At 38.6% G+C, this 27,862-nt stretch overlaps 1 protein-coding gene across 1 annotated transcript in view; it reads right to left on the bottom strand.

Annotated features, from left to right (window-relative positions):
• Positions 1–1,174: 1,174 nt before the first annotated feature.
• The window catches only part of LOC126100442 (NADH-ubiquinone oxidoreductase 49 kDa subunit-like), a 49,131-nt gene continuing 22,443 nt past the window's right edge, over positions 1,175–27,862 (bottom strand). Inside the window, exons 4-10 of the mRNA XM_049911048.1 lie at positions 24,379–24,566; positions 23,950–24,113; positions 23,728–23,847; positions 13,782–13,911; positions 13,584–13,680; positions 2,649–2,789; positions 1,175–1,488 (exon numbers count right to left, since the gene is read on the bottom strand). Coding sequence (XP_049767005.1) covers positions 1,451–1,488; positions 2,649–2,789; positions 13,584–13,680; positions 13,782–13,911; positions 23,728–23,847; positions 23,950–24,113; positions 24,379–24,566 — 878 coding nt within the window. The 3' untranslated portion in view covers positions 1,175–1,450. The remainder of the gene's footprint in view (positions 1,489–2,648; positions 2,790–13,583; positions 13,681–13,781; positions 13,912–23,727; positions 23,848–23,949; positions 24,114–24,378; positions 24,567–27,862) is intronic.

The raw sequence follows: 27,862 nt of genomic DNA, 5'->3' as shown, positions 1-27,862 counted from the left end.
ATCTTCGTTTTATTGATTTACGGAAGGCTGTCAATAAGATTCAATTAACAGATGTGGTAAACTTGTTCTACAGTTGGGGAATTCCTTTCAGCTTAAATAAAAACAGCTGAAGATATTTATTCCTACACTACGTCCAGGTAAAAATTGGTTCCAGTTTAACTAGCAGCATAGCAGTTAATAGAGGTATTAACCAATGTGACTCTCAGCCCACTACTTTTTAATGGTCGAGGTGATGAAAGAAGGCATTGGCAGGTATTGGTTATAGAATAGGGGATGAAGAAATAAAAATAATTTGTTATGCTGATGGTGCAATTCTGCAAGCAAACAGTGAGATATCCTGTAGAAACATTGAAATACATTTAACATGGCAGCCAAAACCCTAAATATGGTGATATTCACTCAAAAACCCAAATGTTTGACAATATCTGTGAAACCTATTACATGCAAACTGGAGGTGGATAGAAAAAGTATTCAGCAGGTAATGACAATTAAATATCTTGGTACTGAACTTTCCCACACTGGAAATGATTGGAAATGTCAGAAAGGGGGGGAGGGGGGTGGAGTGGGAAATGAGAGCATTAGAAAAGGTCATAACGGGAAGCCATTAATGAGTGGGTGCATAAGAGAAAGCAGCAATGGAACGAACGTAAACAGGATCGACAAACCGAAGGCCGTGAAAGTTGTAAGAAATAAATTACCAGTTGGAAAAAGAAATATTAGGCAACCAAGGAAAAGATGGTGTGTCAACCTCAGGGTGGACTGAGGGGTACTGAAGGGAACACGCTTTAGACTAAGAAGAAAGGGGGGAGGAGGAGGAGGAGGAGGAGGAGAAGAAGTGAGAGGGATTCAGTGGTATATGTGAATACTGTTTACAAAATGAATTGCGAATACAATTAGTAGTAAAGAAGTAATGTACTAAAATGTCATGCCTGATGGATTTACTGCATAACAGTGAACCAAAATTGTCTCTTATGTCTGTACTTGCCTGTATTTTTCAGTTTTATAAGAAAAGATGTTGTATATCAATCTCATACTCTACCTGTGCAACAAATGTGTCAAGCAAGCCATGTTATTACCAATGATTTAATAGGATTTATCTTCTGGCACAAATATCAACTGGTAATCCCCACAAAGCATCAAAACATGGAATTATTTAATAATGTTCTCTTAGAGGTCATAATAAATAAATTTTATTTTTACTCCTGAGAACTATTTACACAACGCATTGTCGAGTCAAGAAAGTAATCTTTATTTAATTTAGTGTATATCTTCTTACGTGAAAGGCAAGTGAAAGATCACAAACCACTAACATGTGGCAAAATTATACTGAGCTTACAGAAGAGTTAACACCAGATCTATGACAAACTTATCCAACAGTATGTACAGGTCCTTGTCAGTCACTTGCAGCTCACATGAGGTTTTCTAATTTGTTCATTCAATCAGATTTTGTTTATCGGTCAATTTCACCAAATACTACATCAAGGGTACCTGCAAATGACCAAGACAGAAATTACTTACAAAAGACTAAAAATTATGAAAAAAGTGTGTATATGTTTCAATTTTCATCTCAAAGGAACTACATCATGGCTCAAATTTGGTCTTTGTTTCTGAAACACATTACACAGGGGACCACCATTATAGGTCTGTATTGCAGATATGAACAGAAATCAAACCATTGCTAACAAACAGTATATTTGTTTTACCATAAAATGTCATAAGAATTAAAACGACAACAACAACTAACAGAATTGTTGAGGCTTTTGTGGCCAATTGTCAACATTGGCTGTTGGCTCCTGTACTGGGTTCTTCAGCCAACATTCATCTGATGATTTTTCTGACATTTTGGAAGCACAAGAGAACAGCATTTTCAAAGCTTTACCCTCCATTGCTGGTGGAGGACTCGATTTGAGCCCACAACCAGAAATTTTATGTACTGGTCATATCAAAATCTGAGAACTTTACCCTGGTGATTAACGCTGTGGTTCTCTCCTTGCTACCTCCAACAGTTGTTTGCTGCACCATGAGAATCCATTAATACTCTTGATTGGTTTGTAAATAGTCTTCACAGCACGTTTGTGCAATATATGGCCAATTCTGTCTGTCACCCTATATGGGAATGGCTGGACAACCCAACACCAACATCATAAACAGCACTGCTGCCTGGGACAGGTGGCAAAATCTACCATGGCATTTCAGGGTAAGACTGGTCACATAATAAAATTCGCCCACATGGAAGTTATTGCTAGGGAGAAGAGCTACCACACCTGCTTGTTCGAGGAAGCCATAGAAATCTATAAACATGGCAACACCTTCGACAAGAATAAGGTACAAATAATCTGTGGCTGCAGGTTCAACTCCTGTCTGCCAGTCTGCTCGATTCCAGTGCAGTCAAAAATGTTTGGTAAATCTTTGACAATGCCAGCCACCTACGCTGGCAAAACATCAGAAAAATCATCTCAAACAAAGTTGGCTGAAGAAGGTGAGACAGAAGCCAATAGGCAATATGTCAACAACCAGGAAAACATTCCTACCTTCAGGAAAGTGATGTATGTATTATTGCATCATTAAAATGATGTTGAACCGTGGTAAGTTACAAAGCTGATAAATATCATATCCTTTAAAAACACAACAATGGACAGTTTACTCACCTATAATGGCTACGATGTCAGCTAACATATGTCTCTTCCCAATTTTATCAATAGCTGCAAGATGGGCAAATCCTGGGGCTTTAATCTTGCAACGATATGGCTTAGAACTGCCATCAGAAACAAGGTAGATACCAAACTCACCTGAAAATTACAATATGTATAATGAGATTATGTTATGGAACTATTAATGGGTACAAAAAGGTGTCAGCTTCATTCCTGAGAATATGAGAAGTTGTGTGTTGATCAAGTGAGGTAGCACAGTAGTCCAAATTTCAGAATGGGAAGCGAGAAGAGGTGGGATACAAATTCTCAAGCAGCCATTATGATTTGGGTTTTCCTTGTTTTCATTAAATCACTTGGGCAAATGAATGGTTGGTTCCTCATGAAAGGAAATGCCCGATTTCTTACCCAATCTCAAGATATGCTCCATTGCTAATGGTCTCACATGGACGGGATGTTAAATCCTAATCTTCATTTCTTTTTGCACATGTTGTTTTCTGTCAAAAACACTCATTACCTTCAAATCAGGTAACCAAGATATACAGCTTATTTATTTTGAAGTAATGCAGAGAAACTTTCAATACACAATTAAACTTTTAATACACTAACACAACCAGACTATACTTTTGAGCAGAATCAAACAATCTGGGAGGGTAAACCATTCAAGGTAACTAACAAAAATGTAATTATGTATGCGGTCTCCTTCTCTCATATTAGATAAAAAGTATACGAAAATGTTGGGAAAAATGTAATAAGTATAATAAATATTTGTTTTACAATCTACTAGTTTCTCATTAAGATACGTATAGTGAGTTTTTGAAATGGCTGGAGCCCTCTCACTGGCCTCATGTCTCCACTACTACTAACAGTATCGTCTTTTACTTGATTAGTGGGCTACCAACATACTTGGAAAGAAAGTTCAAATTTTTATGCATTCAATGTGAGCACCATGTGTTACATGATAGATATCAAAATGGTGGCTCATTTCCTGCCACACATGAAGCAGCTGATCTGTCGTTTTCACACTCACGGCTTCAAGAATGCTATATTGCAGTCTTTCGAGTGTGTCAGGCATCGGAGGGATTTTTTTAAAAAATCAGTCTTTTACATAATCCCACAGATAAGTCACAAGGTGTGAGGTCTGGAGACCCGGGAAGCCACTGGCAATGAAGTTCATCTTCTGCTCCTCCTCTTCTAATCCAGTGTCCTGGAATGGTGTCATTTAGGTAATGGCAGACATGCTTGGAGAAATTCTCTAAGCACATCTGATGTTACCTGAATTATACCATCCCCAGACGTTGGATTGGAAGAGGAACAGAAGATGAACTTCATTGTCTTTGGTCGCCCAGTCTCCAGATCTCACACTTTGTGAATTACCTGTGGGATTATGTGAAAGACCGTGTTCTTATCCCCCCTATGCCAGACATTCTTGAAAGTCTGCAACATCGCAGTGTTGAAGCTGTGCGGCAGGAAATGAGCCACCATTTTGATACCTGTTGCGAAACACATGGTGCTCACATCGAATGCTTTAAAATTTAAACTTTTCTCTTTCCAGAAACGTTGGAATTGTGTTTCTATCTTTTGTAGTTTGGTGCAATAAATGTTTGAAATCTGTTCCTTCTCTTTGAATAGCCCTGTATTTGACAAACGCTCGATGATTTAAGGCAAGCAGAAACAAACTGTGGTAAAGTTCTCTTAACTAGAAATATTGCATCCAGGGCTATGTGAAGCATTTTAAACCATTCACGCTGTTATTGGCATTTGTTAAGTTTTATCAGATTATAATTTCTGGATTAAAGGTGCTAATAAATTAAAGATTGCTGTAAATGAATGTCACCTGGTATGTTTTTATTTAGTTTTCACAGAAAAGTGTATTATCTTGAGTATGCAAAAATACGCTGCTGTTATTTAACCTATTTTCTGCAGCTGTGAATGACTGACTCGATGCAAAATGCACATTTCCAAGCTGTGGGTACAATTTCCATCAGAAAATTATTATCTGTTAAATAAAACAAACACACGTAACCATGCAACAGAGAGAGCATTTTAACTTTTTTGCCAAAAATCTCATTTCCTCAAGTTGCAATCTCTGGCAGCCTGTATTTTGGACCAGGAATTTTTTATAACTTTGAATTTTATCCTGCATTTTAATATATGACACATTCCATAACATCTGAGACTATGGAGGTAATCCCCCACCCAAGCTGAGGTTAACTATACTAACTCTATTAATTTTAACATCACACAAAGATGATCGTAGCACTTTGATCCTTTTAAGAAGAAAGTAGGATGAATTTATATGAAATGTAGCAGAAAGGGAAAACAGTGAAAGTGGTTACAATGTTATTGATCCAAAAAGCAACATATGCATGCAAATGGTATAATGTGGCAGCACGCACTACCACTTGCCCCAAAATGCTGCACATAAAAACAGGATTTTTCTGGGACTCAAACCTGAAATCCTATTGGCGGCAGAAAGGCAGGGTCAAGTGTTTTGCATAGCCCTTGAGCTTCAGACCATTCATATACCCAGGAGGATTGTCTTACTGTAACTATCCTACAACATAGGGTCAATTGTTGAATATAACACACTTCCCCCATCTTATGCAAATGGAACAAATTGCCCCCCCCCCCCCCCCCCCCATTAGATATGGTCTAAGGTGCGCCGTAAGGGGCTTACAGAAACACCATTTAGTTCATGGGCAGTTCCTGAGAAAACATGAAAAAAACCTTTTCAGACCCCCTTTTTGTGTTGTTGGCAGGAAATATCTAAATAACTAACAGCAGCAAATTGCTCAAATTTTAATGGCACTTTCTCTAATTTTAATGGCACTTTCTCTAATTTTAATGGCACTTTCTCTAATTTTAATGGCACTTTCTCTAATTTTAATGGCACTTTCTCTAATTTTAATGGCACTTTCTCTACACATTTATCTAGAAGTGCCATTTTTCTGTTTTCAAAACACTGTATTCATTATTGAAATACCCCAACAACATGGTTTTTGGGTATCAAAACCTAGCCATGGATTCCGAAACAGCTACACACAACAAATGGCTGTAATTTTAACGAATTATTCCTAAGATCCTGATCTCTAACAACCTTGAAAATATTCTAGAAATCTTTACCTATTTCTGAGATACAGAGGTTCAAAGCTAGCCTACTTGTACACACAAAATATGCATGTAAAATCCAGTGAGGCAAAAACTTAAGTTTATAAAGTAATGTAGCACAGAGGAATATGGTGTACCGTGTGTGTGTGTGTGTTACCATCAGAAGGGTTTTTGTGAGCCCCGTGTATTGGTACAGAAGTACATGCAAGATTTTTGTGTACGTAAAATGCACTCTGAGGTGTAAAATCACTTTTGCATTATTTCAATTTCACATGGGTAATCTATCAAAATTTTACTGGCCAATAAAGTTCTTTTCATACTAGTGATATGTCCAGCTGTAGCAGGGACAAGAAGGGAACCAGTGGAAAAACGCTCCTATCGGAGCACAAAACACGTAAATGTACTCCTGTTTAAAAGATTGACTGAAAAGTGGGGTACCAGTTCCTTCGGTCTACCTTACACAGCACCTTTAAAAAAAATTTCCAAAAATTTTGGCATGCGAACATATTTGCACCTTTTTTATGCTGAGACAGAAGAAGACTGGCAGCGGACAGAAAATTAATTAACATATACTGGAAGATAACAGACAGCATGTGTCTATAGAAAGAAAAGTGAGAGACAATGACAATGGAAGAGTGAGAGGAACAGAGGGACACAATGGTAGTGGGCCATACCTGACAGTAACAATAGTACTAGCAAAAGAATGAAGGACACACTGCCAGTAGGAGAGGAGTAAAAAAAAAAAAGGATAAAGTGGAAGTGAGTTAGAGCCGGTGATAATGACAAACAGAGTCTATGACAATGAGGGAGAGAGAGACAGTGACAGTGAGAACAGACAGCAGCAGTGGGAAGGAATGAATGAAATAGTAGTAGTAAGAGAAAGCAAGAGGGAGGCAATGACAGTGAGTGCAGACAACAGTAGTAGGACAGAACAAAGGAGACTGTGCCTGCTAGACAGGATACAGTGATAGTGAGACAAAAAGAGATAATGATAATGAATTGGGCCGAATGAGTGAATGGGAATGGGCATGTGGGAGCGCATGACTGTGAGCCAGTTACAGCCAGGGACTAGTGGGTGTGAGCGAGTTACAGTTAGGGGAGCTTATAGGAATGACATGTGAGTTTCACGTTATAAAGAGTGTGAATGCCAAAAGTTTTAAAGGTGCTGAGAAAGGTAGAACGAGGCAGCTGGAACCCCACTTTAACAGTCTTGAGTCTTTTAAACTGGAGCATCTTCAACTTTCTTGTGCTCCAATAGTACTATTTTTCTGCTGGTGTCAATATGATTCAAGTCTTGTATGTGTTGTGTATTTCATGTTCCCAGGATTTCGCTGGATAAAATGTGTTAGTGCTTATTTATCGATAATGTTACACAGCCAATATTGAACTATTACTTTATGGGTGGTTTGGCTACACGCCACCAGCTAATTTACTTGCTAGAATGGAAAAAAATAAATAAAAATGAGGAAATGCACTATTCAATAATATGTGTTATAGGAAAACATAACATGAGAGAATTTACGGGCTATCACGGATATGGCGGGTAGTATTTGGATGTTGATTGTGATTGATGGTGGTGGTGGTGGTAGAGAGAGAGAGAGAGAGAGAGAGTGCGCGTGTGTGTGTGTGTGTGTGTGTGTGTGTGTGTGTGTGTGTGTGTGGGTGGGGAAGGGGAGCTTGGCAGCTAGTAATAACTCAGTTCTATAACATGTTTCTGCACACAAAGCAACTGTCAGCCGCCCCATTGTAGCTGGTTACCATGCCCCCACAGAACATATCTCTGCCTATGTAGATCAACACCTTCAACCCATTACATGCAGTCTCCCATCCTTCATCAAAGACACCAACCACTTTCTCGAACGCCTGGAATCCTTACCCAATCTGTTACCCCCGGAAACCATCCTTGTAACCATTGATGCCACTTCCTTATACACAAATATTCTGCACGTCCAGGGCCTCGCTGCGATGGAGCACTTCCTTTCACGCCGATCACCTGCCACCCTACCTAAAACTTCTTTCCTCATTATCTTAGCCAGCTTCATCCTGGCCCACAACTTCTTCACTTTTGAACGTCAGACATACCAACAATTAAAGGGAACAGCCATGGGTACCAGGATGGCCCCCTTGTATGCCAACCTATTCATGAGTCGCTTAGAGGAAGCCTTCTTGGTTACCCAGGCCTGCCAACCCAAAGTTTGGTACAGATTTATTGATGACATCTTCATGATCTGGACTCACAGTGAAGAAGAACTCCAGAATTTCCTCTCCAACCTCAACTCCTTTGGTTCCATCAGATTCACCTGGTCCTACTCCAAATCCCATGCCACTTTCCTTGATGTTGACCTCCATCTGTCCAATGGCCAGCTTCACATATCCGTCCACATCAAACCCACCAACAAGCAACAGTACCTCCATTATGACAGCTGCCACCCATTCCATATCAAATGGTCCCTTCCCTACAGCCTAGGTCTTCGTGGCCAACGAATCTGCTCCAGTCCGGAATCCCTGAAACATTACACCAACAACCTGAATACAGCTTTCGCATCCCGCAACTACCCTCCCGACCTGGTACAGAAGCAAATAACCAGAGCCACTTCCTCATCCCCTCAAACCCAGAACCTCCCACAGAAGAACCACAAAAGTGCCCCACTTGTGACAGGATACTTTCCGGGACTGGATCAGACTCCGAATGTGGCTCTCCAGCAGGGATACGAGTTCCTCAAATCCTGCCCTGAAATGAGATCCATCCTTCATGAAATCCTCCCCACTCCGCCAAGAGTGTCTTTCCACCGTCCACCTAACCGTCGTAACCTCTTAGTTCATCCCTATGAAATCCCCAAACCACCTTCCCTACCCTCTGGCTCCTACCCTTGTAACCACCCCCGGTGTAAAACCTGTCCCATGCACCCTCCCACCACCATCTACTCCAGTCCTGTAACCCGGAAGGTGTACAAGATCAAAGGCAGAGCCACGTGTGAAAGCACCCACGTGATTTACCAACTGACCTGCCTACACTGTGAAGCTTTCTATGTGGAAATGACCAGCAACAAACTGTCCATTCGTATGAATGGACACAGGCAGACAGTGTTTGTTGGTAATGAGGCTCACCCTGTGGCTAAACATGCCTTGGTGCACGGCCAGCACATCTTGGCACAGTGTTACACCATCCAGGTTATCTAGATACTTCCCACTAACACCAACCTGTCAGAACTCCGGAGATGGGAACTTGCCCTTCAGTATATCCTCTCTTCTCGTTATCCGCCAGGCCTCAACCTCCGCTAATTTCAAGTTGCCGCCGCTCATACCTCACCCGTCTTTGAACAACATCTTTGCCTCTGTACTTCCGCCTCGACTGACATCTCTACCCAAACTCTTTGCCTTTACAAATGTCTGCTTGTGTGTGTGTATGTGCGGATGGATATAGGTGTGTGTGCGAGTGTATACCTGTCCTTTTTTCCCCCTAAGGTAAGTCTTTCCATTCCCAGGATTGGAATGACTCCTTACCCTCTCCCTTAAAACCCACATCCTTTTGTCTTTCCCTCTCCTTCCCTCTTTCCTGATGAAGCAACCGTTGGTTGCGAAAGCTTGAATTTTGTGTGTATGTTTGTGTGTCTATCGACCTGCCAGCACTTTCGTTTGGTAAACAGAAGTGTAAAATAAATATACACTTTATGAATGCATTTACCATTGCATCAACAGCATTCTATTTGGAAGTAACACAGAAATCTCTTAACATCAGAAGTGCATCAAACAACCGAAGCCTTAGCAGAAAGTCAAGGCTTATATACTGATCTGACAAAAGTCATGTGATACCTCCTAATATCGTGTTGGTCATCCTTTTGCCCGGCATACCACATCAACTCGATGTGGCATGGACCCAACAAGTTGTTGGAAGTCCCCTGCAGAAATACGAGCAATGCTGCTTCTATAGCTGTCCGTAAGTGTGAAAGTGTTACTGGCAGAGGATTTTGTGCACAAACTGACTTCTCGATTGTGTCCGATAAATGTTCGATGGGATTTATGTAGGGCAATGTGGCTGGCCAAATCATTTGCTTGATCTGTCCAGAATGTTCTTCAAACCAATCACGAGCAAATGTGGCCCAGTGGCATCTAACACAGAGTCATCCATAAAAATTCCATCACTGTTTGGGAAAATGGAATCCACAAATGGCTGCAAATGGTCTCCATGTAGCCGAACATTACCATTTCCAGTCAATGATCAGTTCAGCTGAACCAGAGAACCCAGTCCACGCCATTATGGAGCCACCACCAGCTTGCACAGTGCCTTATTGACAACTTGGGTCCATGGCTTCGTAGGGTCTGCACCCTACCATCAACTCTTATCAACTGAAAGGACCCATCTGACCAGACCAAGGTTTTCCAGTTGTCTAGGGTCCAACCAATGTGGTCACGAGCCCAGGAGGTGCGTGGCAGGCATTGTCATGCTGTTAGCTAAGGCATAAGTTGGCCGTCTGCTGCTCTAGCCCATTGACACCAATTTCACAACATGTCCAAACAAATACATTTGTCTTACATCCCACAGTGATTTCTGTGGTTATTTCATGCAGTGTTGCTTGTCTGATAGCCCTGACAACTCTACACAAACACCGCTGTTCTCAGTCAAAAAAAAAAAAAAAAGATACAGCAGGCCACTGCGTTGTCCATGGCGAGAGATAATGCATGAAATCTGGTGTTCTCGGCACACTCTTGACACTGTCGATCTCTGCGTACTGAATTCCTTAATTTCTAAAATGGAATGTCCCCTGTGTCTAGCTACAACTACCATTCCTGTTGGGCAGCCATAATCACGTTGGAAACATGAATCACCTGAGTATGAACGACAGCTATGCCAATGCATTATCCTCTTATACTCGTGTATGCAATAGTACCAGCATTTTTACATGTGCATATCATTATCCCAAGACTGACACCTCAGTGTATCACAGACAGCACTGTGTTTGAAACTGAATTAAAGTATATGAACAATATTTTGTTCGCTAAATTTTTGCAACAAAATCATTGTTAGTTTTTCAGAGCTAAAAGACAAACCTTAAAGTCACACGAAAACAACAGTACCAGTAACAAAGATAAACGAGTGTGCACTATTATTCACAGTTTTAATTATAGTCGTGGCTGCAGCAAAAGTATTGCTACTACAGCAGCAGCCATGGAATTCTCATGGCTGCTGACACCAATATGACAAGTGTACTGGGTATGAAAATTTTGGCAGATATTTTTACGTAACTGCCATGGTGACATCCAATGATGTTTTGACAGCTGTAACAAAGATATACATTGCTCTGGAGGGACTCAATGAATCAGCTTTTTTCCTGACAGAGATTGTTACATTAATGACAGCAATTTGTTAGTAGCTGATGCAGCAGAATGCAAAGCCATATGTTGCTGTGATTAAGGTAGTGAGTCTCCATGGTTACTTAGTCTCATAAATATTTGGATGAAACATAATAAAATTAATGTGGATTACATTTAAAAGTATTTATTATTCATTAGCAAATGAAGTGCAAGTGAAGTATAAGTTTATAAAGATTTAAAATAACTTAGGAACTTTGAACGTGAAAAAAATATTACAAAAAACCAGAGAAAAGATGGTCAGGGAACGCTCTAAACTCAATTTGTCTATTTAATAAAATATCTGAATTTATATTTGTGTTGTCTGTTCTTTCCGACATGACCAAAAGAACAGACACCATTCATGATCTGCAGCCATGTATACACAACACAAGACATTCTGATATCGGCTGCAATAAGGCACTGAAGTAAATCCATGCCGTTAAGTGAAAATTTGTGCCGGATTGGGATTAGAACCTAGATTTGCTGCTTATCGCCAGCAGTTGCTTTAACCACTTCAGCTACCCAAGCACACTTCCATCCAACTCAAATTCTCATATAATTGTTATAGGAAAGTTCTTCATGATTATAGGAGATCACACACACACACACACACACACACACACACACACACACACACACAATTAAGTCCCTATATGGTGCCAACTAGACTGACAATGCACTGCCAATTTGGTGTCAAGAACAAATTAGACCACCAAGTCTGCTTCACAAACCAAGTCATCTGTATCCTTCCTTCCACCACCAACTTCTCTGAACTAAGCAATGGGACTTATCCTTAATATACATCTTCCACTCCAATAACCATCCTGACCTAAATCTCAGTTAACCCATTGTTCCAGCACCCTCCACCCAACAGTTTCCCCTTCCTCCATCTCATCACCCCCTCTCAATTCACATCCCTATGTCACCTTCAGCGTGTGCTGCTTACCACCAATCGTTACAATCAAGCCAGTCCATATATCTACCACATCTCCCTCCCGCATTCCTAGCCAGCAAACCAACCACCTCTCACTGAGCCGCTAGCCACCCTCCCCCAGTCCCTCTCCATGCCTTCCATAGCCCACTCCATCAATAACCCACCAAACACTAGCACCACAATGGGTAATTACGCACAAACAACAAATTTCAATAGTTAACACTCAGTACTAGTTGTTTGTTGTACTAACACAGTTAACATTAAAATACTTCTAATTCACCACCTAAGGGAGTTAAATAGTATGTATTTATTCAGAACGATGGGAAAAGAAAGACCTGTGACTAGCACACATCCATAACAATGTGTTCAAAGCAAAATGTGTAAGTTGTAACTTTGACTAAACCAAAAGAAATAAGGAAATATATTTTTATCACAGATTACCATCACAGTAACTTTATTATCAAGGTTAAAGATTTTGTATGTTTTTATAAGGGTTTAAACAAGCTCTGTTGTTTAGAATCAATTTTTCACTCTGCAGCAGAGTGCGCAATGATCTGAAACTACCTGCCAGATTAAAACTGTGTGCCAGACCGAGACTCAAAATCAGGGCATTTGCCTGCAACTGTGGCTAAGCCATGTTTCGGCAATATTCTTTCTTCCGAGAATGTTAGCCCTGCAAGTTTTGTGGGAGTATTTCTGTGAAGTCTGGAAGGTAGGTCATGATTTACTTGTGGAAATAAAATTGTAAGGGTGGGCCAGTCAGTCAGAGCACTTGCCCTTGAAAGCAAATGTCCCCAGTTCAAGTCTTGGTCCGGCACCGAGTTATAATCTGCCAGGGAGTTTCAACCTCATTAGGATTTACATTTAAAGTTTATTAATAAAGTATTTTACATTAAACCGATCAACGTTAAGTTCTTGGTAACGTGCGTGATCTTCCCTTAATAAAATAACAGCTGTTTAGGTTAAAAATTAAATTTGAAGTAGTTACTGATATCCCTTATTGGGACGTATAACTTACACCTCTCAATATGATTTGTGGAGAGAAATATCATTCCAGTTAATATTTGTATACCACAACCTGTCTTCTTCACATTTCATAATTTCTGAAAATTCCCTAACTTTTACATCCAAGTTTTTAAATTGGCGCAAGTTTCAGTCCCGTTGAATCTGGTTTATTATTATTATTATTATTATTATTATTATTATTATTTTACGGATCAGTGTGTGTCAAGAGTACAAATGAAAATGGTTTATCTTCAATTTACAGTGGATGCTTGTATTTTTACTTTCATTCATGTTACTTTCACATTTTGGCAATGCTTTGTTCAGCACACAAAAGTCTAGTTATACTCACAAACTGAGGAAGGAGAACCAAACCTTGTAAAGCACTGGTGTTCATCACTTAGGTTCCAGATAACTTCACTTACTGCTTCACCCAGTACTGCTAAATATGTGCCTCACGTTTTTTAACTGAAGCTTCTCTGTGCCACACCCTCACTATGAAGCAAAATTAGTTTTTTTCTTTTTGTTTAATTTACCTTTAGGAGCTTCAATTGCTGTGTAAGTGGCACCTGGCGGCACCTGATATCCCTGTGTGAATAATTTAAAGTGATGAATCAAAGCTTCCATTGACGTCTGCAACATAGAATGACAGAGTACATTATTAGACTTTATCCCACATGCCTCCTACAATTGTCTCCTAAAAAGGAGGACAAAAGTATCTTAAAATTACCCACCTTCATTTCGGCTCTTGAAGGTGGTGTTACCTTCATGTCATCAGTTTTAATTTCTCCTGGTGGCATCCTATTAAGACACTGGTCGATAATCCTGAGAGACTGCCTCATTTCCTCCACTCGGCACAAGTATCTGTGACAGACAATCACACCATATGAAGAGGAATAAATAACGTATCTTGAAAAACTAATAAAGTAAGTATGGCACAAATTGCTCTTGTGACTGCAACAGCAGTAACAGTATCTCCATTAGCATACGTGAAAGAAATATATGAGTACATCACCTGAAACAATTTCTCAATACACAAGATTAAGAAATTTTTTAAGTTACAAGAGAATAACACATTAAATTATTATTTTTCAGTACTTTCAAAAAAATTATTATTCTACTTATTGGTTTATGTCCACAAAACCAATACATGTGATTATTAAGAGTCAATCTGACATGTTGGAACCTCATTTGTAAAACGTAATATTAACTGCATTTCTAGACAAATTCTTTGACGTGCAACTATTTATTTTTCTGATTGTGTGGCCCACTACAACACTGAACATTAATGCACACACTAGTTTAGTACGTCTTTTTCCCTAGCACTCAAATCTTCATCATCACAACGCTCAGCTTAAAAATTAAGCACTGCAATGATTGCTCTATTTCGAGTATCTCAAGAAGTCCTTGGTGATCCCGGTCCTGAATGGAGACAAATGAGTGATCTCAGTGAGGCTTGTAAGCCTCTCAATGTAGAGATAAATGCAGTATAAAACTTTTGTTGTTTGACAACATTACAATGTACTGAGGACAGATGGACATTCATGGAAACTAGATATTAAATACTGTGTTAGGGTAGTTTTGAATACACAGCTGAAGAAATAATTTCAGCAGAGGCTTTTACCGTACACATTAATTACTATTTGTGTCCTGTATGAAAATCAACATCTGATTTTCCACAATGTACAGGTGTCAAGTTGAATATATATGAACTTCATCCATCTGTCATCCATATGGTTTTATTAAAGCTACCATTGTGTTTCCTACTCCAGTCTTTTCCCTGATCCATTTGTTTGTTTTCTGCCTCTCTCAGTAATTCCAAACATGCACCTGTCTCTTATACAAGACTAAACCTGATTTTCACATCAGAAGTCCGTACTTCACTGCCAATAAGTAAAATTGGTAAATAGACCGATTGTAAACTTTCTCTTTCAGACAAACCAAACAACTGAATGCCCTATTTAGTTTACCAAAAATACTCCTGGCCACTTTTACTCATCTCTTCATTTCTTATCCTGTCAATTCAGTCAGCTACTGAACGGCCCTACAGACAAAAACTCCTCTGCCTTATTATTTTCAATGTATTCATTGCACATTATTTTAGCCTTATTAAACTGATTTTCAGGTCTACTTCCAATTTTCTCTATCAAATACCTCTGTTCATTGTTGTGCTTTGTTTGCACTAGAGATAAACAGTGCAATCTCATCCACAAAATGAAGCTCCCCCCCCCCCCTCCCAAGTGTGTGGTGGCTATCCTTGGAATGCAATGGTCAGTAATCTTTTGTTTCTGCTGTTCGTTAACAACACGCTTTCAAACACGCGGTTAGTTTTGTTCAAGTGTGATTGCGAGTAGTTGTTATGGAAAACTTGCAGGTATACTATGGACAGGCAATTAGGAGAAATAAAGAAAATCTGGAGGCAATGAAGAGAGATGTTTGGGCTATTCTTCCACAAGTCCTCTACTGATTACAAGGCACGTCATGGAGTGTGTCCATCAGGAGAAAATTTGTGGTGCAAATACAATAGGGCTCGGCAACTGAAGAATCTTATTCTCACCAGCATTCTCTTCCTGCTGCTGTTACTACAGCAATTAAACATATTTTCAGAGACTTGGCTCATCCTGACCTTCTAAGGAAGTGTCTGCATGGGCAGACACAGAACCCAAATGAATGTTTCAACAGCATAATTTGGAACCGCCTTCCTAAAACTGTATTTGTAGACATGCATACAATGAAACTAGAGGTTCATGATGCTGTTATTACATTCAAATGTGGTATCAATGAAAAGTGTTGGGTACTGAAAAAGCTGGGAATTAATCCTGGTGAAAATATGATCACTGGGCTGCAACACTGCGATAAAATTAGGATAGCCAATGCAGACCGGTCTGCATCTAATATGGCCAAGAAAGCAAGAGAAACATCCAGGAAGGTTACTACGGCATTTTGTTGAAATTGAGTCAAAGTTCTCAAAAGTATGAATCTTAGACAAACTAACTGGTCAGTCATACTCTTTACTCTATTCTATAATTTCATTCAAGATTTGCAAATGGTCCATTGTGCGACATCCACATCTAAAGCCAGCTTGTTCCCTTGTCTGACTAAAGCTTTATGTTTTTTACATGTGTTTGGTAATGATTTTAGAGGATGGATTGCACATTGCACTTAGTGAAAGTAATTATAAACCTATTACTAATAACTTGTTTGTCAGGGTGTATATGACCCGGGACAACCGGGAGATCCGGGAAAAACCCGGGAATTTTTTCCTCTGGGAGAAAACAGGGAAACCCGGAAATTTTTTAGAATTCCAGGAATTTTTCATTGTTTTAGTTTTCAGTTAAATTTTTGTAATTTTGACTGGTATGAATCGATACTCGAAGGAGATTACTGTGTGCCACTACTGCAGAATAGTACTTCAACAATAAAACATAAACGAGAGGAAAAAAACGAAAATAACTTAAATTGCAAAGAAAATGGGCTGTATACAACAACAACAAACAGTGCTCATGCAAGCATATGCCAACAGCAAAATGTGTCAGAGGTTTTAGGAAGACAATGCAATGCCTCATAACAACAAATTGCCTCCGATGAGTGTGAAGTCACAACTGTTTACATCAGATTCGTTTTAGCAGTTACGAGTGAGCTCATGCACATGCGCAGTTTAGTAGTAGATTCTCCCGCTTCTAGCTACAGGAATGTGGCTGTTGGCTGTACAAGCAGTCGCTGCAAGCATCTAGATGCTACCGGGAAAAGGGGGCGCCAAATTCATATTCTTGAGAAAAAAAAAAAAGACTTGTTTCACAAAGCTCCTAGCATCCAGCGCACGTTGGTCTATTGATGATTTTGAAACGCATCCCTGTCAGTTTTTGAACACATTTTAATTGATTTCTGAATGAATCATAAGCTGATGTTTGAATGCATGTATAGTGTACGTGATGTTCCTGTCAGGAGAATCCTTGTCGCATCTAGAAATAAACTTTCCGCAGACAAAAGGGGACGGGGCTATACGAGTTGAGCAGAGTAAAGCTGAATGGATGAATGCCAATCGCTGTCTGATTATGTGGTTGTTTGGGTTTGCGAATGATCAGCATTGTTATAATTACTAGCGAAATCCATAAATTCAGACTACCAGAATGGAAATAAAAAACTAACAGGAATAACAGGCGAGAAAGATTACGTATTATCCTTCTCGGTGTATCCAAGGAAATGAAATTTTGACAGAAAATTTTAGGCCAGATCGCTACACTAGTAAGGACCAGTTGTACAGTACCTGGCTAGCAGCCGCGTAAGTTCTACTCTGGAGGTAATGCGGAAAATGTGTTGTAAGAACATGTAACAACACCTAACTGGAGAATAATCGCGGGATAACTAAACCGGTGATTCTGGTAGGGTTAGTGAAGTTAATCAGCGAACAAGTTTTGACAATGGCAGAAATAGCTACAGAATTGGTGATGACAAGATTGTTTGTTAGAATGAGGAAGGAGAAGAAACGGGGACATCACACATATTATAGAAGAATAAGATGATTCCAAATTTATATAAAAAATTCATAATACTATTATTCGATCTCATGCTTGAGAAACTGGTGCGTGTGAATGAAATATGAAACTATTTCCTAACATAGAGCTTTTTGCTTGTAGTAGGCCTTATAGGCATTTGATATTGGTACTTCATGAATTATATTCTGTCGTGTTATAAAAATGACCATTTGTGCCAAAACAGTCTTGTTTATTTGGTGTGCAAAATTGCTGGAATATTAGAAAGGTCTATTTTGCCTTTTGTTTTAACTAGCAGAAAGTGACAAAATAGACGTAATCAGATCGAGAAACCACACCAGTCTTGGGTATTATTTGTATTAACAGCATTTTCAGTATTAGATAACGAATTTCGATTTTTCATGTAGCAAAACATTTGATGAACTTTGATGAGGTAATAGATTCTTTCGCAGAAAGGAAAGCACGCCATGTAAAGCTGTAGCAAGATTAGAGAGAAAAAAATGCTAGGAGCTAAGGACTGAAGAAATGTATACTTTCTTGCTTGTCCCTTGTCTTCATTGGTTTTATGTGTCCTATATTTAATTTTATGTCACACAAAACAGCAAGTTATTAGCTAACAGGCAATAAAGAGTGCAAATTTTCTGAAGAGTTCTTGTTCTCCCGATCACAAACAATCCTATCCGCTATTAATTGCAAGTTTTTCAGACATTTTAATTTCCACTGCCCTGAATATAGTTTGATGGCATCGATTACAAAACATAGACGTTTCAATTCCACAGAGCAAAATACAGTGATGTGTGATAGAAGAACCCTGTATGAAGAGGCATGGCACTGCACTTTGGCACACTTAAGACCAAATAACATGTCTTACATTTCCTCGGACACATATGTTTTATGTTTCAGACTTTTCAGAAAGATGTGCGTGCTTAAAGATGAACATATTATTGAAAATTCGATTTTTTTTTTTTTTTTTTTTTTTTTTTTTTTTTTTTTTTTTTAGTACTGACCCGGTTCGCAAATATCGTGGATCCGGGGCTGATGTGCAGAGCAGTCTGAGTTATAGTGGGTAGTCTCCACGTGACCCAGGTTTACATTTAGTGATTTTGATGTTTCCCTTTCATTTACTCTCACATCAAATGAAAACAAAACAGATATCTGTGGCCAGGAGCTATCAAGTTAATTAAAATACATTCACATAATTACGGAGGGCTAAAATATGTTATTAGTTTCAGATTTGATTTTATTTCCACGTTTCTGACAGTCAAGCATTAATCACCTCGCAGAACAATGAAGTTATTTTTGTCTGTTTGCTAAAGAAATTTTATTAACCTTTTCCACAGAGGCAGTCAATGTTATTTCAAACCAAATGGTTAATTCCACAGTACTGGCTAGTTTCAACTGTCTGCCGCATTTCAGGTGCATGTTTTCATCTTCTAGCACGTATGGCATTATGCCATAATAAAGAACCAAACATGGCGATAATACAGTACTGGCACTCCAGGAAAATTTACATCCCGAAAACCACACTGAAAAGCTTAATATCAGGTCAAGGTCTACTTCATTGGGAATCTGGACATAAGAATGTGCACTTTAAGTATGCACTTTAAATGTGCACGTTTTAGTATGGTTCACGAAATTCCGGTGCTCTTGGAGTATCCTCTGATGTCTTGTTTCTTTTATGACATAATGTATGATGTTTCAATATTTTACACATACGTACATATGGGCTTCCTACGTCATGATAGACGCGAAAGCACGGGTTCGCTGTCGCCTGTTATCTGCGCTCTCTGGCAACTGCTGAAATGAACCTGTTTCTAACAAGATGCGGGAAAATGGTAGTTTGAAAAGTGTTACTTTCAAAGTAAATATCCTTTTACGTATGTTGAACTACTTGTGAGACTGTACCATGAATTTCTTAAATCACAGAGCATTTGACTCTCATTTAAAAATCAACTCTATGATTACGAGCCATTTAGAAGAATTTCGAATCCTGAAGATCAGACAGTTATGTCAGTATTAAAAATTTTACTGGCACATTTGTGTGATATATCTTAACGTGTAACACGTGCAGAAAACATCAACATTGTATGCGAAACCTTAGCTTCTCTTGCAGCTTATTAACCTTAGAGACCAAAATTATATGTGGAAGCTCAGCTTTTCTTGTAGCAACCCTATGTATATCAATTAGAACTATTAACTTTCCCTGTTTGTGTGTTTGTGCTACTTAACAGTGATGTTGCTGTTGGCTGACCATCACATGTCCTATGCTCTGCATATCCGCTGTCATCGGATGGCGAGATCACGTGACATGAGCTTACAAAAGCGCATCGCAATCTCGATTTCAATGATTCGGAAAGTAACATGCAGTGTTTGGTGGAATTCCAATGTATACTTTAGTAATACGAAGATACGCAGCGTACATGTTGCTGCACATCAAAGATATTTCCAAAATGTGTTTTTCCCTGAGTTTCGTTTTCTAAAGTTCCAGAAAATTCTATGCCCGCGTATAAAACCATAACCATTCAAATGATTGATAAGTTTTGAGGGAAAATACACTGTCACTTAACATGGAAATAGTGTGTTTTCACCCAGGAGAAAGTGTATTTTTAGCCGGGAAACCCGGGAAAAATCCGGGAATTTTTTCCTCTTGTCTGTGTATACACCCTGTTTGTCTTCTTGCTTATGAAATATAACAATTATAGCACCATTCTAGCTTTACTACTTCTCCAGATGTAATCATTTGCACTGAAACACAAAAACTCCTAGGCACACTTTCGTTTTTTAACCCCATAATACGAAATCCCGAGTTAGCCTTTTTTTATTATTTTGACAAACTTAAATCCTCAATTACATTCAGGCAACTTAAGAACAGACCTATGAAAAAATAAAATCTTTTTTACTTCTGTTTCAGCAATGATAGTTAAAGATTTCAGCTGCTAGAGAGCATCCCTCCTATGTTTGTTACCTTGCTATTGTCATTCGGTTGAGGTGGCTGCCACTAGATACTGTACTGACTGCGTGGAGCTTCGGATACTCCACAACAAAATGTGCACATTCAGCCTTTGACCTGTATTCTTTAGACAATGCTTTTGAAAGAGGGTACCTATATATAGTGATCCCGAGTTTGATACTGAATTTAGCAGCTCAGAAAGGGAAGCAGAATGTGATGTTACTTTATTAGAGGCTGAAAGTGACAACAGTTCGCAGCTGAGTGACAAATGCTCTCTAGCACTACGAGATAAATACATCCACTGTGTTCCAGCCACTTTCTCCAAGATCTATGTTCACAGGAAACCATTGTGAAATACATGGTTAGACTTCATAGCTACACAGAAATGAGAAAATAATTTCAAGTTTCAGAATATTCAGTCTAAGTCCAGTGCACAAGTACACTCAGAATTTTATTGATGGTAATCTTTGAAGATTTGGAACTCATCACTTTGGGCTTTAAAAGCTAAGTTTGTGTGTGTATATGTAATGTCATTCATTATATGACCTTTTTCATCAATAAAAAATTATTTTTTGGAAGATAATTTGCAGAAAAACCCTGTATGTTAAGCAATTAATACTTCATAACTAATTTGTTCGTCCATCTGCCATTACTTCTTGTATGTCATTAACTTTTTTTCTTTTTTTTGAGTTAATTTCTTTGCCTATGCATATATTTTTATTGTTTACTAGTTGGTGTCTGTATTGATGCATGGAAGTATAAAAGGACAAGGGTGGAATTCTCTTTATATCTGAGTAATCAAGTTGGATTTATGCACTTTCTAGCACTTCCAAAGTTTTGTATTATATTCCAGTATTATATTCCAGTGCAAGATTTGCACCCAAGTATATCTCTAGACTTATGTACTTAGTCATTTCTGATTCCATTTCTACCATTGTAAGTGACTCCATTATAATCATCATGCTTTTAAAATTGTGATGTTCTTATGTTCTAATAGAAAATATTTTTCAGTTTTGTATAAGAGACTGCTAATAATGAGAAATTTTGAAATATGTCTAGTATATAAAATAGGAGCATAATTTGGAGTGAACACATTGGTCATATTAAATAAGTGACTTATGATCACTGGACATACATATTACCTTCTGTGAACTACGCAGGTGGAAACCATACGTCTTTTGGTTCCAAAACACACTGCCTGAACCTTGACTATTCTTTGTTCATTATTTCCACACTGTCCTAGTATTCCCTTTCTATCTTCTTGATGGCTTCAAAAGAATTCCTGTTCCTCCCTAAACTATATTTAGTTTTCATTTTTGTGCATTTTTTAAATTATTTACAACCCTGAACACAAGATGACCACACCCTATTTTGAAGAACTTCTTGACACGCTAAAATTTAACAAAGTTACAATTTACACTGGCAAAAGGAAAACAAATGACAAGAGATGCTGTAAGGTAAACTTCACCCCACTAAAGTAGCATGTCATTTTCAGTGTACAAGAAGAAATTAAGTAAATGATTGTTTTATTCAACTCTAACGGCTGTTTAAGAGAGCATGCAAATAGCAGTAAAAGTGATTCATTATTAGGGAAAAATTCAGTTGTCTTCTCTGGTTGACTAGGAACTTTGTTACTTTCAAACAATGGATAATCCAGGATGGAATGTAACAATATTAACGAAGGCCTCACTGACCAAAAGCTTTATTTGTGACAGTCTTTTTGTTGTGCCTATCTGTGACTCAGCATCTCCACTATATGGGTGAGTGGCAACTCAGTTACTTTGTGACATCCACCATGTGAAAGTGAAAACTGGTGTTTTGTGAGATGTGAGTTATACACCTTTAAATGTGTAATTACAATAACAATGCACTGAGTACAATGGAAAAAAAAGCTGCTCCCACTGCCATCACCACTAATCTCCCCCCCCTCCCCTCCCCCCACGAATGACGACGGCAATGACAACTGTCTGCAAGTACAAGTCTTATTTCACTCTGCAGTGCATACACAATTACTGTTCACATAAGCACATGGAATTCTGTGTACTAGTTGGCAATCCTGACCCCCCCCCCCCTTTCCCTTACTTCAGTTTGTCAATAACAAACTTATTTTATTCTAGATATAATGACCACTAACCTTAAATTGGCTGTATGAACTGAAAAAAAAACTTACTTCCATCTACTTTAAAGCCACATGCATGATTTAACTCATTATCAATTGCTACAATTTACCATATGGTATGTGAATGTACGAAAACTCTTATTTTGAATGACTAACATGGAAGAAGAGGGAATGTATTTCCATTGTGAAGTGCAAATATTATGTAAGAATTTTTTTATTATATTCCACAAATAAACACTTTCAGCGATGTTCTGCATGTGTGTGGCTTTCTGCATAATGCAGGAGGCACATAACCTTAAAAAAGAGGACTACGGTGGAAGAGATGCAGAACATCATATACGCAAATGTCGCACGAAATACTTTTACACTTGATAATGAGAATAAATTCACGAAATACGTCATGTTAAGCTTGAAAAAAATATGGGGATAACTGATGCAGTGTTTCATTATTTAAATAATGAATCACATATCTGCAGGCTTTCCGAAAACATCGATTATGCTGAATGAAATCAAGTCAAATGTTTCTACTTCCCAGTCAGTTGCTAGTTCCAGTTATGTCAAGAGTTAAATGTACTACATAATTCAGATAACCTTACTGTTAATAAACGAGTCCCTGATGACTATTTTTATGCCTATTATGTACACATATCATACATAAACTATGAAAATCCAAGGGGAAATCCCATACGTAACTTTTACCATTTAAGAAGTTATTTCTCACATTTTACATTCTGCCAGATTTTACAACTTTTTAAAAAGTCCCTTGAAAGTGTAAAAATCAGGATTTCACTGTATTTCAGTTCCCCTGTCACAAACATGTTTAACAATATCACAACATGAAACACAGCACAAATTATGCCAAACAAGCAATCAAATGAAATTACATGTCCATAGAATATATGGGGCGGGGGGGGGGGGGGGGGATTATTATTCAGGTATTGTACTGTGTGTTTAAGTTTTACTAAACATAATCAGTACAATAAATTGAGTTACTTTACTTAAGAGATTAAAAATTAATAAGAAGTTCCAATGACACTCGAAATATGTGGAAGAGACTATAAGATACTATTCAAAATTAGTTAAAATATGCCAATATAAATAAACATTAACTACATTACCTGTCATAACAATCACCCTTAGTTCCTATGGGAACATCAAATTCGAATTCTTCGTAACCATCGTACGGTTGTGCTTTGCGCAAGTCCCACTTGATGCCAGAACCACGCAGCATGACTCCACTGAAAAATTACATAAATAAATATATATTTTTGTTAAATTTTCACTAATAAGTTCATAGTATTATTGAAAAGTATTTAAATATGTTACACATCAGAAAATACCTGAATCCATAGTTAAGAGCATCTTCAGCTGATACTATTCCAATGTCTTTTGTCCTCTGAACCCATATTCTATTAGTTGTAAGGACATCTTCAACTTCATCCAGACGTTCTGAAAACTTGCTTGCAAATTCGTATATGTCATCTAGGAGACCTAGTGGCAGATCCTAGAATATTATGAATCAAACTGTGTCAATGCAACCAGTTCATTATGCAACACAATGAAATTTTTTTATATCTAGAGATCAATCAAGTAAGCTACCTTGTGAAGAGAGCACAAAGTGTATCCTGTATTACAACACAGTTCAAATTATACATTTTTCTGCTACTAAGCTGTCTCACAATGTATCAATCCCATAGCAGACGTAGAAATTTAAAGATGAAAAGAGGAAAGTTACTCTATTTCCACTGTACATTAAAACTGTAACTCACCTGGCTGACACCACCAGGCCGAACATATGCAGCATGCATTCGTGCTCCTGATACTCTTTCATAGAATTCCATCATCTTTTCTCTCTCCTCAAACAGCCAGAAGAAAGGTGTGAGGGCACCAACATCCAATGCATGTGTACCAACAGCCATAATATGGTTCAACAAACGAGTTATTTCAGCAAAAAGAACTAAAAAAAAAAAAACAGCAGAACAACAACAAATTCAAGCTTATTACAGTATTAATGTTTTATTAGTATATTTGCTTGCTGGAAAGTCTTAAGATTTTGTTATCACAAAATGTTCCTTTTGGAAACATATGACTCCTAAGGAATGTGGGAGAAGCAACTGGGATAGAATGAGGGATTAAACAACAAAGTCTGAGAGCCAGAACTAAGTATTCCACAGGAAATTATCTACCATTACATTAATTTAAAAACACAAATGGACACTTCTCTTAGTATAATGTCAGGAATTAGCAAAAGAAAGGTAAACTACTTGGAAATCTACATACATATTTTAATTCACACTGCTATTATACAAAACAAATTCATACAATTGTTAAATTAATTTGTAAATATGAATTGTAATTTTATTTAAAATTTTACCAGCACGAGTTAACAGGCATAGGCATTTCTGGTTATGAGTGAGTGAGATCATTCTGCTTGGGAACATTTGATGTGTAAGTTAAAGTAGAGGGTGAATCTGTGGTGCCTACACAATGTTATTGAAGAGGACGAATGTGAACACTGGTACAGCCTGTCACGACTAAACTGTAACAGCTCTCAGTTACTGAACCCACTGATCTGCAAGAAGTCGTTGCCAGTCCAGTATGCGACTAATCTGAGTATGTTATCATCAGGTACACTAACAGGACACATTTGTTTACCAGAAAACAAATAAAGTAATGGTGCTGCACTGCACTGTAGTTCTTACAAGCATCAGAGCTTGTGAACTGTGTAATTCCACTCAATTAAGGGTTAATATATCAATGAAAATAATTTTTGAAAATATAATTGGATAGGTAAAATATCTACTCAGCAAGTGGTGGTAGGGAAAGCAAAAAAAAATTTTAGGATATGAGCAAACTTTCGGAGCCAGTGGCTCCTTTTACTGGCTGAAGGATTTAAGAGGAATGAAGGGAAATGATTGGTCAGGTTTAACAAATGCGGAGAGTTACAGAAAAGACAACCAGAACACTGGTTCAGGAGCAACTTGCTGCAATGGGATTAAAAAGGAAAGACTCATCGTTGTGCACAGCACCAGATGAGATTTGACAACCTAAGAGCTTAAAGGTGGAAGATTGGGTAAAAAGCAAGACAAAATATTGTGCAAAAGTTAATAATAGTGGCAAGTTAAGCACATTGCATTGTATGTGGTAGAGGTGGGGGTGGGGAAAAACAGGCAGGTCAGAAAGTGAAAGATGTAGAAAACTAAAAGCAAGTGAAGAAAATAAGTTACTGAAAAGTATGATCAGACCAAATAATTTATGTAAATTAATGCCAAATGGGTGGCGAAAACCAAGGACATGCTGTAACGCCAGTTCCCACTTGCAGAGTTCTGAGAAACTGGTGTCAGGGTGAAGAATCCAAATGGCATGTGTGGTGAAATAGGCACTACAGTCATGACTGTCATGTTACAGAGTATTCTTTGCAACGGGGTATTGTGTGTAGCCATTGCACATCCTCTGCCTATGCCCATTCATCCTACCAGATAATTTGATGGTATTGATACCAACAGCTGGTACACTATGTGTGACATTTCATTTAACATGTTACCCTATCTTGAATGGTATATGTTTTGCCAATTACAGAGCTGGTATAAGTAGTGGTGGGAGGGTGCACAGGCCAAGTCTTACAACAGGGATAGTCACAGGGGTAGTAGACAAAGGCTAGGGAAATGGGTGCAGAAGGAGCACAGGGTCTGACCAGGATATTGTGGAGACCAGGGGGTTCAGAATGGATGTCATTTCAGGGTATGATTTTAGAAAGTAATAGCCTTGTCGAATCAGTGGAACCATACATTCAAGACCAGGATAGCAATGAGTAACAAGAGGTTGAAATGTTTCCTGGATATTTCTGTCACAGTTTTCAATGAGTAGTGCAATACATTAGTTGGAAGGTAGGCTGCTGATGTCAAAATGCCTTTTTCTCATTACCTGTGGCTTGATTTGAAAAAATTCTCTCTTCCTCTCCTCCCCCAAATTGACATCCAGCTATACTGTGTATGCCCCATATCACTGACTTCTTTCCCTTTTTGACACACTGCTGAGCACTGAGAATTTAACAACAGACTACTACTCTGCACACTACTAAATTAGAGAATTTTCTTCTATTGTAAAACACATATACTATGATAGCTTTTTACATGCGGGAAACACTTCAAACTATTCTCTGTCTGCTTGACAAATATATTTCAACAACATTTGCAATGAATCAAGTTAACAGTTCACAGCAGCCATACTCTCAGACCTCTTCTGTTCCATGACTTTCTTCTGTACTGTCATGGTTTCTTCTTCCACGAAGAGCACCAAGTATGGCCAAATACGAGTGCCATCCCGTTCGGTAGCAACGCCATCTCCCAGATCATTCAGTCAACATGCACATACAGAAAAACCCCAAGCTCAACACTCGGGTCTCACTTTCCAAACTGCATTAAATAAACATAGTCACTGATCAGCATTTGTCAGTCCTATGGCGTCAGTCCTATGGTTACAGATTATCCATGTAATTACAAGGGATTTCTGTATTTGAAAATGTACAACGGACTGTTGTAGAGTAGGACTACATCTAAAAACAGGAACTTTCAACATTAAGCCTCTGAGAGTAAATCTCGGCAGGGAGAAGCAGGTTTAAAGAAACACCCCTTCCAAGCCATCCAAGAATTCCTAACAACCAACACTGCTTCAAAACTCTTTCTTAGGCCCCTACAACACGACCCTAATCCGTCCTTTGCAAGAATCCAGGCTCTTTGTTCCTCAAAGCAGATGACCATCATCATCTTCCCAGTGGACAAGAGATCTACCACTGTGGTACTTGATTGAGAGGTATATGTAAAACAGAGTCTACACCAGCTTTCCAAGAGATATATGTACAGCATCTGCCATCAAGATTCCATCCCTGTGATACAAACAGACCTACAGTCCCTTTTTAAAACCACAGGCACCTCCCAATGACTAACTCCTTAATCCATACAACTTCTTATCCCACCCACACCACATACTTTATCCTAAGATCCACAAACCCAATCACCTTGGCCATCCCATACTTGCTGGCTTCAATGCACCCACTGAAGGTGCATCTGCCTTGGTTGATTAACACCTGCAACCTAGACTCCTCTCCTATATTAAAGACATCAACCATATCCTAGATCATGTGAAATCTGTGTCTGTTCCACTCCCACCGCACACCTTGCTTGTTACCACTGACACCCCTTTCCCACCTGATGCCAAACCAACAATGTCCTTCCTGCACACCTTAATCAACTT

Source organism: Schistocerca cancellata, chromosome 9 (assembly GCF_023864275.1).
Source record: "Schistocerca cancellata isolate TAMUIC-IGC-003103 chromosome 9, iqSchCanc2.1, whole genome shotgun sequence".
Taxonomy (NCBI): Eukaryota; Metazoa; Arthropoda; class Insecta; order Orthoptera; family Acrididae; genus Schistocerca; species Schistocerca cancellata.
The sequence above is the reverse complement of the archived record's forward strand: the minus strand, read 5'-3'. Positions and strand labels throughout refer to the sequence as shown.